The sequence below is a fragment of the Phyllostomus discolor genome, chromosome 1 (assembly GCF_004126475.2).
Source record: "Phyllostomus discolor isolate MPI-MPIP mPhyDis1 chromosome 1, mPhyDis1.pri.v3, whole genome shotgun sequence".
NCBI classification, from domain to species: Eukaryota; Metazoa; Chordata; class Mammalia; order Chiroptera; family Phyllostomidae; genus Phyllostomus; species Phyllostomus discolor.
In genome coordinates, this window is record NC_040903.2 from 196,956,633 (window position 1) to 196,971,285 (window position 14,653).

At 40.2% G+C, this 14,653-nt stretch overlaps 1 protein-coding gene across 9 annotated transcripts in view; it reads right to left on the minus strand.

Annotated features, from left to right (window-relative positions):
* The window catches only part of LOC114491797 (acylphosphatase-1), a 40,267-nt gene that overhangs the window by 20,190 nt on the left and 5,424 nt on the right, over positions 1 to 14,653 (minus strand). For 3 of the 9 annotated variants that reach the window (XM_028506104.2, XM_036012287.1, XM_036012294.1), the window contains one exon: positions 9,257 to 9,675. In XM_028506104.2, the coding sequence (XP_028361905.1) occupies positions 9,460 to 9,675 (216 nt within the window). In that variant the 3' untranslated portion in view covers positions 9,257 to 9,459. Of the gene's footprint in view, positions 1 to 3,027; positions 6,296 to 7,562; positions 7,746 to 9,256; positions 9,676 to 14,653 lie in introns of those variants that run through there. The other 6 variants (XM_028506101.2, XM_036012267.1, XM_036012277.1 and 3 more) reach the window with 4 other exon arrangements.

Below are 14,653 nucleotides of genomic sequence, written 5' to 3' on the forward strand. Positions count from 1 at the left end.
TATGGCAGTATCTTGAGACACTTTTGGTTGTCACAGCTTGGGTGAGGGGTGCTCCTGGCATCTCATAGATAGAGGCTATGAATGCTGCTAACATCCTACAGTGTATTGGACAAACCCCACAACAAGGAATCATCTAGTCCAAGGTGTCCAGAGTGCCACAGTTGAGAACCACTGTATTAAACACACAGTGGTGCTACTGCCACCCTGCACTTCTGAGTACAACGTTCACAAGTCCCCGATTTATGTCTCTTGTCCCAATATATGTATCCATAACAACATTTACCTCATCATGTTATAATTATATTTAGATGGTTATCTTCTACTGCTTCTCAGCCTTTGGCTGAGATCAAGAGCAGATAGCTATCTGCCCTGACAGGCTGCAAACTCCTAAAGCAAAGTCAGTTAATCTGCAGTGTGGCGGGCCCAGCGCTGTGTGAACAGCAGTACATGAATAGATACGTGAGTAGTAAGTTCTCAATTTAAACTCCAAAGTCCAACGAGATCTGGCCTGCACATACCTTCCTCTCTGAAGGATGGTCAGATTTGTGCTTTAGAAACAATGCCGAATTTGACAGGTTTTTGAACATAATGAAACTATTGTTTCAAAAAGATAAATCCATTGCACAAAAACTGGAGAAGATGAATTCAGAATGATAAAATTAAAGTAGGAGTGAAATAAGGTTGCAGCATTAAAGGCACAGTAAAAAGAAAAACTGCCAGGGCTTGGAGACTTGGCACAACTCCTGAAACCACCTCTCTGCATCCTCCTTCTGCAGAGTTAACTATACCTCTTAACAACTCGTTTCATGTTTCTTTTAATCCTCAGCCAAGGATATGTTTCTTGATTTTAGAGAGAGAGGAAGAGGGAGAGGGAAGTAGGGTAAGGAGGGAGAGAAACGGAGATATAGAGAAACATCAGTATGAGAGAGAAACATCAATCGGTTGCCTCTCTTACATGCCCTGACTGGGGATTAAACCCACAACCCACACAGGTGCCCTGATGGGGCATTGAACCCACAACCTTTTCAATTCATGGGACAACACTCCGACAAACTGAGCCACCCCGGGGCCGGAGGCATCTTATGTTTTTATGTATAGTTTAACAATGTCTTAATCTCCTGCTATACATCAGCCATTTCCAGAAAGGTAGCATTTTAGGTATGGAGGGTACTTAGGAGCCATCTTTTCATGGAACTTGTTTCTATATTCAAAATACTTTATTTTTCATCATCTAGTCACATCATCTGAGTCAACATGACCCTCAAAAGTTCATTACAAAACTTGCTAATGCAGAAAGTTACGTAGGTGGAAGCGTTTTTGAAACATCTAGATGTACTTAACAGAAGCAGATGTGTGTGTTGAGTTATGGCAGCCAACCGAGAGTTCCCCCTTTGCTGAGCGAGCGACAGCCATCTCAGTGTAATGGAATCCAGCTATTTTTTATTACCGTATCAGAAGCAGTTGCGTTTCAGGAAGAGGAGGTGCCAGTTCCTTAGATGTACCTCTGATAAGCAGTCAATATAAATCAGGACATAAAACTACACAGATTGAAAAAGCCACGTGTCTTTAGAAACGACGCAATAGTCTCAGGAGCATGTTGAAAGAAAAGGGTTGTCTCCTATTTAACACTTTGAAGTTTACTGCAGTGATTATCTTTTTCATAAAGAAAACAAAACTAAGCCCTGGCTGGTGTAGCTCAGTGGATTGAGCGCGGACTGGGAACCAAAGTGTCCCAGGTTCGATTCCCAGCCAGGGTACATTCCTGGGTTGCAGGCCATGACCCCCAGCAACCGCACATTGATGTTTCTCTCTCTCTCTCTCTCTGTCTCTCTCCCTTCCCTCTCTAAAAAATAAATAAAATCTTTAAAAAAAAAAGAAAAGAAAAAAAACTAGAACCCACTGAAAAATAAAGATCTTATTTAATCTTAAATCAGAACCTCCTGCCACAGACATTAATGCTAAAGAGAAATTATAGGTTAACTTGCTATTACATTCATGTAGTTTACATTCTTTGGCAGCAGGCAAGACTTTTAATATGGATGCACACTTTAATGTTTATCCTCCTGGTACAAAACCAAGATTATAACCAGTTGGAAATCAGCTTTACCATCTCCCAACATCTGGCTCTAAACACACAGCCAAAAAATGTCACTTTTAATGTTGACGCAGACCTGAGAACTCAGAGTCCTAATCTAGCCGCTGATGTAGCCTTGAGGTGTGATCTAAAAGCCACATTACCCTCTTCCTGAATAATAGCCACTTAAACAATAAACAGATCAAGTGGATTAGCATATGCATTATAATAAAATACAATTGAAAAGTATAGTTATGAAGGCGTGTATGTAACCTATATTCCAAAAAATATATATAATGGTCAAGTCCTATTAAAAAAAAACAGTAACAAAAACATACTTTTAGTACCGTACTGAGCCTTAGATTTTACTGGAAAACCTAGGGTGATTACAGGATCATTCTGGCTGTCTACCTGGGAGCTGCAGAGAGCAACTTCCAGAAAAATCCTCATTGCAGGTGCCTTAAAATTTCTAGGAAAGTTATCTGTTTGGGAGAGAGGGGAATGGGGACTCGGGAAGCACAGTGGGTCTTCTCTACCGTTAACTGTCCCATCTCACTAAAAACTGCCTCGCCCTGGCTGGAGCATCGTCAGTACGCCAAAAAGGTTGTGGGCTGGATCCCCCATTGGGGTGGGTGTGAAAAGCATCGATCCATATTTCTGTCTCACATCAATGTTTCTCTCTCTCTCCCCCTCCCTCTCTGAAATCAATTGTAAAAAGATCCTTGGGTGAGGATTAGAAGAATAAAAACTGTCTCACAGACATACACCCATAAACACATCCATGTAAACTTCCATTCTATAAAAACTTTTCACTGTATTTCTAGATTTGAATAGTGTTGAACCTAGAGAATCTTCATATATCATGAAACACATTTTATAATTAAACTTCAAAATGGTCTATCTGCCGAGATCATCTCCAAAGCACTTCCCGCCAGCGAACGCCAGGCGCTTACCGTTCTCAAGGACCACGTCCACGGCCACAGTCGTCAGGTCCTTCGTACACGCGGCCCGGACGTCCTCAGGAGGAGCGGTGAACGTGCTGAGTCCAGTTACTTTGTTGATATAAACCATTCTTCCAAGGGCTACATCAAAATGCTGCTGCCAATCCGAAGAACATGCGCTTGACTCTTCGTTCTCAGAACGGGTCCTCACTACAGATTCCTCACTCTGAACACAAGTTCCATTTGTGTTGGCCGTGGAATCATCTATGTGATTCGCTACCACTCCACTGGGAGAGTTAGGGCTTCCCACCTGCCGTTCTGAAGCTGTAAGAACATCCGAATCTTTATTATCAATTGCGGGATTACTATAGGGTAATACCAAATTTGTTTCTGATGCCACAGAGTTCTCTGTTGTACTGTTATTAGAATATGTTTCATTATCTTTATTGAAGGAATTATCCTGTGTGACAGAGTCTGACATAGGGATAATGACACTCTCTGTTTTTTTAAGTTCATTTTTAAATAACATACAAGAATCCAGGGATAACCCATTGTACAAGTCACTGCCTTTCTTACTGGAATCCGATAGTGGAAGTTCAAGAAAATGACTCATCTCCATTGTTTGAGTTTCTCTTTCAGAACCTTTCATTCTGGATAATTTAGAGGCTAGTGATTCAGATGACTTCTCAACATCCAAAGGTTTTCCATTCAAATGAGGTAGATCCTTTAGTGTTACAGAACTTTCTCTGAAGCAAGGCATTTGTTGTTCCCAACAGTCTTCGTTCTTGGAGAACAGCGAGTTTTCTGAATAAAGGATGTGACTTACTGGCTGACGACTACCGTTTGAATCATTATGTCTCACAGCCGTGACTTCACACGAATCACAGTTGTCTACGTGATTTTTGTCTCTCTGTGGAATGTCAGGTTCGACTTGGGGACTGAGATTGGTAGTGATTTCAAAATTATTATTTTCCTCCCCTTCAGCATTCAGAGGATTTTTAACCTTCCCATACTGCCTCTTAAACTTTTCTAAAGATCCTAGTTGTGAATTTAAGCTTAGCTTCTTAGGGGCTGTGGGTCTGGAGGAGCCAATTAGCTCACCTTTTCTTTTACTACCATCACACCAAGAATATGCAGTTTTTGGTACAGGTTTGTTCTCCAGCCTATAACTTATATTGGTTCTGTGCAATTTTCTGTTGGGCAGCTGAGCAAATTCTTGACTTAAAGCGCTGGTTAAACCTTTGATGTATGGAGTCTCAACGGAATGGTGTGCTCTATTTCCAAATGTTTCTCTGGCACTCACAGGACCAGGTTGGACACGATTTTTAAATACATGTTCTGTTTCAGCTGGTTTGGTTTGCTCACTCTGTACCACATGAGTTATAAAGCCAGTGGAACATAATTTAATTTGCCCATAACTAAAAACATTTACTCTTCCACAGTTACTAGGTTCTTTTTTTCTTTTCTCTTCCTCCCACTGAGTGCCATGTACTCTCAGTGATGTTGTCTCAAAATGCAGAGGCTGGCATTCGATTTCAGTAGCACCTTTAAATGTCTCTAGTTGATTCTCAATACTCTTATTTGTCGGGATGTCGGCAGCCATGCCATTAACAGTAGTACCTACTTTCTGTATTTCTAGATCTTCTCCATTTTCTTCAAAGTGATCTAATGTCTGAAAAGGGTTTGCGAACATTTCTGAACTGGTTCCACGTGGATTTTCTGAAGAGTTAAGTTCCAAGCAAGATTTCTTATGTTTCTCATTTTCTCCTGACTCTGATGCTTCAGGTCTCTCTTGTTCTAAGATGCTTGATTCTGAGCGAGACCTATCTTTGTTTTGTAAAGCTGACTCTGCCATTTCACTATGACCTGGGCCATCTGATCCATACGTATACAAAAATGAATCATGTGTCCTTTTTCTGATAGTTTCTGAATCCCCAGAATTCTGTGTGTTTATGTTTTCTACAGCTTTTCTTTTTACAGCTTTTGACTGTAAATTAAACATTTCATAGGAATCCAAAATATTATTGCATGCTTCTTGGAAACTTACCTGGTCACACTTCTCATCAGAGGACACATGCTTCTGAAGAGTAGCGCTAAGTAAACTAAAATCATTATCTTCACTAAATTCCCTAATGTCCTCACCTGATAATTCCACAAACAACTTTTCTTTCTCTAAAAACTTCTTCATTCCTTCCTGAATGCAAACCAAAACAGTATCCCAGTTCTGAAACTCAATCAGAGTTTTTGCTGGCTCTATGCAGACATCGTACTCACAGAACTGGCACTGCACATTGATTACATAGATCCCATAGAGTTCTGGGTTAGACCGATGCCGAGGGCTCGAGTTCATGTGCCTACCGGCAGAGCCAGTTTTGGGCTTGCATATGATACTTTCTTTCCTTAATAAAAAGTCAATGAGTTTATGCAACTTCGTCCTTAAAATTAGCCTTCTGTTCACAAACAAAAACTGCATATTCTTATTGTAATGGGCCTCAGAGCTGATATAGCCACTAAGCTCAAACTCCTTATATTTAAAATTTATTTCTCTTAATTTTTGGGACTTCCCTAGTCCATAAATTTGACAAAATCGGGAACAGATGTCTTTGGTTTTAGGGAGCTGAAGAACCATGGAACCAGAAACATCATTTCTCAAAGAGAAAGAAATGGAAGGGTGCATGAGTGAGAGAGCTTCTATCCTCTGCCTAACCTTCTCAAACTCCAGTCTAGGATCCATGCATTTCCTCCTTACAGGTAACTGATAAAACAGGTTATACACTGTTACTGTTGTCCCAGCACTTGGCCTAGTCAAGTCAGCTTCACAAGCTTGCAGGGCTTTTCCATTCTGAAACAGTTTCACAAAAGTTTTCATTGTCCTGTTTTTCTTGGATGAAATTTCCACAGCACTGGCCATGTCCGCTATACTGGCCAAGGCCTCCCCTCGAAAACCATAAAACCTTGGGTTCTCCAAGTCCTGTAGAGAGTTGCATTTACTAGTAAAATAACGATTTCCCACCTTGTCCACGTCATCGCTCCCTATCCCAAATCCATTGTCTATCACTTGAACTTGGAAGGTTTCCACATTCACCCTCACAGCCACACATTTTGCTTCAGCATCAATACTGTTGAGGGCAAGCTCCTCCACACACTGGCCTAAGGAGCACACAGCCAAACCAGAACGCAGTTTGGCTTGTACTTCATCTGACAGGCACCTAATCATGGCAGGTAGAAAGCTGGTGCGAATGCCAGGCTGCGGTTTCCTTCTCTGGCTGCAAGTAATTGCCTGGGGGGGGGGAGAAAAATAAGACACACGTGCACATTATCAAAGCTTCAGAGTTAACACAGCATTCCCCATTTCTCTGAAGCGCTAGGAAAAAAACATCATCTGACGTAAATGAAATCTCTTATTAAACCATGTAAAGCAAAACAAAACAAATTATAGCTCTGATCTCTTGGCAGATCGCGCAGCTCATGTTTGAGGCAACAGATTTAACATCCAAAGCGGCACTGATAATTTCATAATTTTCACCGGTTCCTTCTACATTCCACATGCCCTAAAGTGAAATCATAGTCACATCTGAAGTTAATCCATAAAGACAGTGTTTGAAATTCTAATCACTTCACCAAAAACAGATGCTTAAATTCTGCTAGAAAACATTAGCTAGAAATTATTCACACAAAAAAATCCATGCTAGTTTCATAACATTTATACATTACACAATAACCATGACTTTTACAGCTCACAATAGAGTATGAAGACACTGTAATAACAAGGTGAAGGAAGAGGAGGAAATAAAGTCAAAATATTGTTATCAAGAAGAGATGGGCATTAAGAGATTATTACTATTAACTTTTATTATTATGGTTAAGTGTAGTTCCTTCAGGGGAAAAGACTGAGAACAGGAAAAAGATAAGGCAGGAAAATGTCTTTTCATTATAAGCCTTTCTCTGTCGTTTGATTTTTAAATTTTGTTCGTGTATTTCCTTTGATAAACAGTTTTCAGAAAGTTATTACTACTATCCTTTTGGTCTTTAGAACAGGCACAAACTACTTTGGCAATAACAATGATGGCAAGGGGCTGTCTAACCTTGATTTTTAAGTTTTCTCCTAGGTGGGGGAAAAAAAGAAGAAACATTAAGACTATAATGCAATTAAAAGTCCCCTTCCTTCTCCCGAGGTGAGAGAACAGCAGGGGCTAGACCTCTCGCAGGTGGTAGAGCTAGTTTTTCCAATCCCAGGAAAATCAGAGAGCTATAATCGCAGACCTGTCGATTTCAAAGAATACGTAATAAGGCTTTGGGGGATGGGGCCGCGCAGCCCCCGCCGCAGACCCCCCTCCCTCACCCCCACGCCGCGCTCAGACTCCACCCCTGCCCCTCCCCCGACTCGCAACCTTAAACCCCGCCCACCCTGACGAGGGCACCCGCTATAAGGAAGGCCGCGAGGCCTCCTTGGTGCAGAAAGCTGACTCGCAGCGGTCGCCAGGCGCTGCGAGAGTTAGAAGAGCTCTGGGAATCCCCCTTCCGTCCCGTGCTTTCCTCCAAGTCACCTCAAATCCCGCTTTACCAACTCCAAATACCAACCGCCACGGACGCCGGCTGCGCGCTCCTTGGCTCGCGAGGCTCGTGCACGCGCGAGCTCAGAGCATGCGCTTCTGCGATTCGCCGAGAAGTCTCAGTCGTCCGTGACACCCCAAGGCGCACGCGCGTTCGTTGGGTCCCAAGGTTTTTTCACGCTGGTGCCTCAAATTCCCAATCCTTATCCCCCTTTTAGCGTGGTGTGAAAAACTTTCTAGCAATTTTTACTTTTGTTTTTTTTGTTTCCCCTTTTTGTTTCTCCTTTGCATATACCATTTAATTCAATATATTATTTTATTTGCTCATTGTCTTCTCTCACTACAATGTAAGCAATAGAAAGGCATGGGTTTTGACTGTTTTGTTTACTGCTGTATCCCCATGGCCAAGAACAGTGCCTGGCTTATGTTAGGCACTCAATGAATGAATAAATCCAGAACCTTCTATAGTATTAAATTATATATCGTTTAAGAGCTGGGAAGACTGAGAAACTGTCTACTTCCACAGTCTCAATTTACAGATGAGGACGCCAAGACGTCATCCACTGCTTTTTTGGGTGTTTTCCCAATACCACCGCAGCTTCTTTGCTAGCAGAACGAGAGTGGAGCCCTAAGAACACTGTGAAAATAGGCGATTTGGGGATAATTAACCAGTGTTAGCTCTCTCATTTTCATTGAAACATTTTTAAAAATTGGAATTTGTGACAAATTTGTCAAACCCAGTAAGCATTTGATATATACCTGCTTAATGGCTGACCAAACCAATCAAGAGATTTCTGGGGCTAATGAAGCGAAATCCTGATTGTTGCTTATATTAGTTTGCCACAATAAACTACCACTGAGTGGCTTAAACTACAGATATTTATTTTGTCAGAGTTCCAGGGGCCAGAAGTCTGAGATCGAGGTATAAGACATGGTTGATCTCCTTTGCAGACTCCCTCCTCGTCTTGCAGATGGCTGTCTTCTCTGTCTTCAGTGTTCTCCCCACTGTGCATGCAAGTCAGGTTCCAAATCTCCTCTCCTTGTGAGGACACGGGTACGCTGGACTACGGCCCACACTAATGGCTTCATTTAACCTTGATCAGCTCTTTAAAGGTACTATCTCCAAATACAGTCACATTCTGAGGTACTGGGGGCTAAGACTTGAATGTATGAATGGGGGGGTCCATAATTTAGCCCATAATATTGCTTTTTGTGAAGTCCTTTCCCAGGGAAAATGAATGACAGCAGAAACTCAAGAAAAGTAAAAGTAATTAGTCCAAAACATCATTTGAGCAGCTAACAAACTGAACTTGCGGCATTTGTTCTTTTTAGGTGTGCAATTTTCTGAAGAAAACTTCATGACCATTTAAAGAAACGTTTCACAAAGTAACTAACTTTTTCTTTCAGACCTCTTTATTTTTAATTTCTTCTTTTTTTTTGAGAGAGAGAGAGCGGGGGAAGGGAAAGAAAGAGAGGGAGAGAAACATCAATGTGAAAGAGAAGCATCGATCGGTTGCCTCTTATACACGCAGGAATCAAACCAGAGAGACCTTTCTCTCTACAGGGTGATGCCCAACCAACTGAGCCACACTGGTCAGGGCCAGACTTCTTTACTCAAAACTACCTTCCCAGATGTTTACTGAGTAAATACCTCTTATATTGCCCCAATGAAGTTCAGCCTACACAGATGGATCTGATATGTTTTTATTAGAATTGTGTACAGTTGTAATCCTCCCTTCCATCATACATATCATATACAGTAATACTGAAGTGTCTGATACTAAAATAACTTACTGAAGAATTCTAACATTGAACTCAGAATAATTCTATCTCTATTAACAATAAAAAACAAAACGACTGAGTTTCTCCTGGAAAATTTAAATTCAGGCCATTATTTTATGATTTGGAAATCTGAGTAATCCAATTTTAAGATGACTTTCTCATTGTTGAAGTTTGCTCGGTCGATGTGTGATTTGGGACTTCCTCTTGTTTTAAGCCATTCCTGCATATGACGCACTTGGGAGATGGGACCTTGCAACTGTCCTTGCACTGTACCCTGGTCAGTGTTCTGGACCCATCCTACCAATCCCAGCTTTTTACCCTCAGCCTAAGGGAAAAGAGAAAAAAAAAGAGAGAGAGAGAAATCCAGTGAGATTAAACAAAACAAAACAAGACTGCAATATGTTGCCAGAATTTTGGCTTAGAATCAAACCACTGAAACAAATCTGATATTGTCCAGAACAGTCAAAACAGAACGGCAAGAAGAATCTCATTGCTGAGTTTAATATAAAGTGTTGGCCACTGCACTTCATTTCCTTCTTCTACCCTGTAAAACCCAGGCACCAGAATTTTTTCTCTATGTAGTACTAATGACTGAAGACCAAATCAGATGCTTTCAAAATGATTCCCTAAGGCTAAATGTTGTTAGAATACTGGGCTATATCTTGTACATTTTCCCTTCTCCTAATCAAGAATCTATTGCGTATATTAAATAGAGAAAGCATGAAGTTATCTGATCCTTCTCTGTCTTTACCCAGGGCCACACCTAAACAAATCCAGATGAATAAGGGTCCATTATATCTTTAAAGATCACTAGAAAGTATTTCACAATTTCCTGGGCAACTCATTCCATTGTTCTCCCTGTAGAGAAACTGTCTAGCCCACTGTCTTTATGGTGCATCCAAAGCCCACTTTCCATCATTCTCCTAGAGAAGGAAAGAGCAACTGGTGATCAGCCTCTGAAAAACCAAAGTTTCATGAGATCACATAACTATTAGGTTTGCACTTTACTGTCTTTTCTTCTGTCTAAATAATCATGTCTTTAAAGTTGAGTAAGTTTATGAAGACCACCTAATCATTGTAGCTGCTCTTACCCTTTCCAGTGTTTTTTTCCTTTAAGCCATTAAACTGTGGGATCACCAAACATTTGGAAAGGTACCAATGTTTTAAGAGGTAATTTCATTTTTGTAAAGTTTCCAAGTAAGGATATTATAAAAGTTATTGTTAAAGTAATCTATCTAAATAGAAGGGATTGGATTCCAAAAGAAAATGGAGTTTACATGATCGCATGCCCAAATGCCAGAGTAGTGACCTAGTAATTGTGGGAAACTGCTGGAGTTGGCCAAAGAAAATGTTATGCGTGGCAAAACCATGTTTGATGAGGAACTGAAGTATCCATCAAATCATATGTTCAAAGCAAAGACACAATGCATAATGGACAAAAGAGACTGCAGTCAAATAATAATTTATGGCACACAGAGGAAACTAAGGAATGAAGAAAAATAGGAGGCACCTACAGTGTGCATTAAATGCAGAAGATGTCAACATAAAAAATGCGGAGAATGGATTTTGAGGCAAACTCCACATCCAACTGACTCTGTATAACAACTACACTCTTTTGCTTCACATTAACCTAGGGAAGGTGGCTAGCCCTAATTCTCAGAGTTACCTTATATGGTAACCAGCTATCAAATTGATTGTATTGAATTTTTTTTAAGATTTATTTACTTATTTTTTAGAGAGGGAAGGGAGGGAGACAGAGAGAGAGAGAGAAACATCAATGTGCGGTTGCTGGGGGCCGTGGCCTGCAACCCAGGTATGTATAGGTGTGTACCCTGGCTGGGAATTGAACCTGCGATACTTTGGTTCACAGCCCGTGCTCAATCCACTGAGCTACGCCAGCCAGGGCTGATTGTATTGAATTTTGAGCTTGAGGTTGTAACAGTCAAATAAGTCTTTAAATTGCAATGTGATTTATCTGAACTCCTGAAAGTGAAAACACTGCCAACGTTGGTGTTGAGAATGGGAATTTCCTACAGGTTTTATTTGTGCGCTCAATTCTGTTCCTACGTTTTAAACAATGGCATAATGTTGCTGACTTGTTTTCAGTTTTGAATATCTGTCTAAACAAGGAAACAGCATTTTTTTTTCTTAAGAAAATTCCAAAAAGCTAATTCACCCTCATAACCTTATTTTGGAAACATTTTAAGGAATATACTCACCAACTGTATTCTCAATCTAAAAAGAAAGCCCCCTCAAATCAGTAACCTAGACTTCTACCTTAGAAAACTAGAAAAATAAGAGCAAACCAAGCCCCAAAAAGCAGAAAGAAGGAAATAATACAATTAGAGTAGGAGTTAATAAAATTAACTAGAGACTCAAAAAAAAAACCAGAATGTCAATGAAACCAAAAGTTTGTTCTTTAAAAAGATCAACAAACTTGGCCTGGCAGATGTGGCTCGGTTGGAGCATTGTCCTGTAAACCAAAAGGTCGTGGGTTCGATTCCTGAACAGGGCACAAGCCTGGGTTGTAGGTTCAGTCCCCAGCCGGGCTGTGTGCAAGAGGCAACCCATTGATGTTTCTCTCCCTCTTTCTCCCTCCCTTTCCCTCCCTCTAAAAATTAATAAATATACTCTTTTAAAAAAGTTTTATGATTCAACAATAAGAAACAATTTGACTAAAAATGGACAAAGGATTTGAATAGACACTTCTTCAAAGAAGATACACAGTATCTTTTTTTCATGTGCCAATAAGCACATGAAAAGATGTTCAATATCATTAGTCATTACAGTAAGGCAACAAAACCACAATGAGAGTATATACATACTCTGGAATACTATTCAGCCTTCAAAAGGAAATTCAGACACATGCCACAACATGGATGGTCCTTGAGGACATCAGGCTAGTAAAATAAGGCGGTCACAAAAGGACAAATACTGTATGAGTCCACTTATGTGAGGTACCTAGAGTAGTCAAATTCACAGACAGAAAGTAGAACAGTGACTGCCAGGGGCCAGAGGGAATCAGGAGTTCTTGCTGGATGGGTTCAGTGTTTCAGCCTTGCAAGAGGAAGAGTTCCCTGGAGGGATGGTGGTGATGGTAGCACAACAATGTGAATGTACTTAAGGTCACTAAGTCACTAAACTGTGTACTAAAAATAGTTAAAGTGGTAAATTATTCATTATGTATATTTTACCACAATTTTTTACAGTATATTATATAGTTTACATGTATTTGGAGATTTTCCAGTTATTTTTCTGTTATTGAGTTTAGTTCCACTGTGGTCAGTGAACGTGCTTTGTATGACTTCAGTCCTTTTATGTTCATTGACACCTCAGAACAAAACAAAACAAAACGCCACAATGAGATACCACTTCACACACACTAGGATGGCTCTAATAAAAGAGATAGGTAACAACTGTTGTCAAGGATCTGGAGAACTGAAATTCTTATACATCATTAGTGGGAAGGTAAAATAATGCAGCTGCTTTGGAAAATAATTTTGCCATTCTTCAAAAAGTTATACATAGAACTATTATGTGACCCAGCAAGCTACTCCTTGGTATATATACCCAAGGGAACTGAAGATAATATTTGCATAAAAACAAGTACATAAATGTTCACAGCATCATTATTCATAACAGTCAAAAAATTTAAAACAACCTAAATGCCCATCAATGAATGAAGGGATACATAAAATGTAGTGTATCCATACATGGAATATTATTCAGCCATAAAAAGGAATTAAGGACTGATATGCTACAATATGAATGAACCTTGAAGTAATTATGGTAAGTAAAAGAAACCAAACGCAAAAGACCACATATTCTTAGGATTCCACTGACATTAAATGTCCAGAAGAGACAGATCAATAGAGGCAGAAATGAGGTTAGTGACTGCCAGGGGCTGGAGGGATAAGGGGGGAGTGCTGATTGGTATGTGGTTTCTTATGGGGCTGATGACATGTTCAGGAATTAATGTACAACTTTGGGGATATACTAAAACCCACTGAATTACACACTTTAAAAAGGTGAATTTTATGGGATTCGAGTTATACTCCAACTTAAAGTTCCTTCAAGTATCCTCATCACTCATTCTAGGAGTGATGGAATTTAATAAAGAGGCTAGGTGATGTCAACATGCAGACTGTAGCAAAACAAAACAAGTGTTAGAACATATATATGTAAGTGATTATAGGTGGTAAAGAATAAGCAACAAGTCTAATTAAGGTGGGGGGGATGGCATTTTCCTTGAAGTTTTCCAAATCAATATTTGTTTTTCTGCATTCTTTTATTGTTTCTGGGGGTGGGGGTGGGGAATGGCAGTCCTTTGACCTCCACAACTTTAATTAATCTTTGAAGCCAACACCTCCATTTACTGTATCACAGAAACTTACCCTGCATAAATGGTAGCAAAGTGAACTGGAACATAGCTCTTTTGCTATGATTTTCAACAATTCTTTTTTTTAAACTATTATATATGAGTGTAAAACAGGGGAAATGATTTGCAAGTAACTGGAAAAAGAGGCAGTGACATTTAACATTCATATTTCAAAGACTCAGGTTGAATTTTAAGTACTACAGTCCCAGGAATGTGACCCTTGGAAAGTTCTGCGGTCTTAACTCATTATCCTCGGGGCTGAAGACACATTGGGCTGGCAACAGCCAGACACAGCCCGCCCCCAAAGGCAGAAGGGAAATGGAGATTGCATTTCTGTGTGCATGCTAAGGGGAGATTAATGACATTGAGGCAAAGGTAGCCGCTGTCAGTAGTGCGTTCATCCTCTCAGTTACTCCGTAATACTCTAGGAAGGATACCAGATTCCGTGTTCAGTGTTACTATTACTTATCCTGGAATGGATTAAGTATTTTCATTAAAAAAGCTTTGGCTGGAAAAGACCATTGTTCTTTCAATGCCAAAATGAGTAGAAATGAATGAAGTGGGGGATGGGGAACGTGAAAGAGGTCTGAAGAAAAGGCAGCAGCCACAGAAGAAGCTATTACATAAATTACATAAACATCATGAGTTCATCTCAATGCCATCTCCTTGACCAACTTTAGCTTCCCTACAAGAATTGTGATTGGTTTAATTATGCCACAACTGGGGGAACTGGGGAAGACCTCTACTGCCCTTTGAAGGAGAAAAGCTGATGAATATGTGCCTAGGTACTCAAGTACCACCGTTAGGAGAAAAAAAAATTTAAAAAGCAGATGAGCCTTCCGTTTGCATTGTATTTTACCCGTTGCAAAGCATTTTCTATACCCACTGCTCTACACACCGCCTTTGCCATGCAGCTACTAAACAG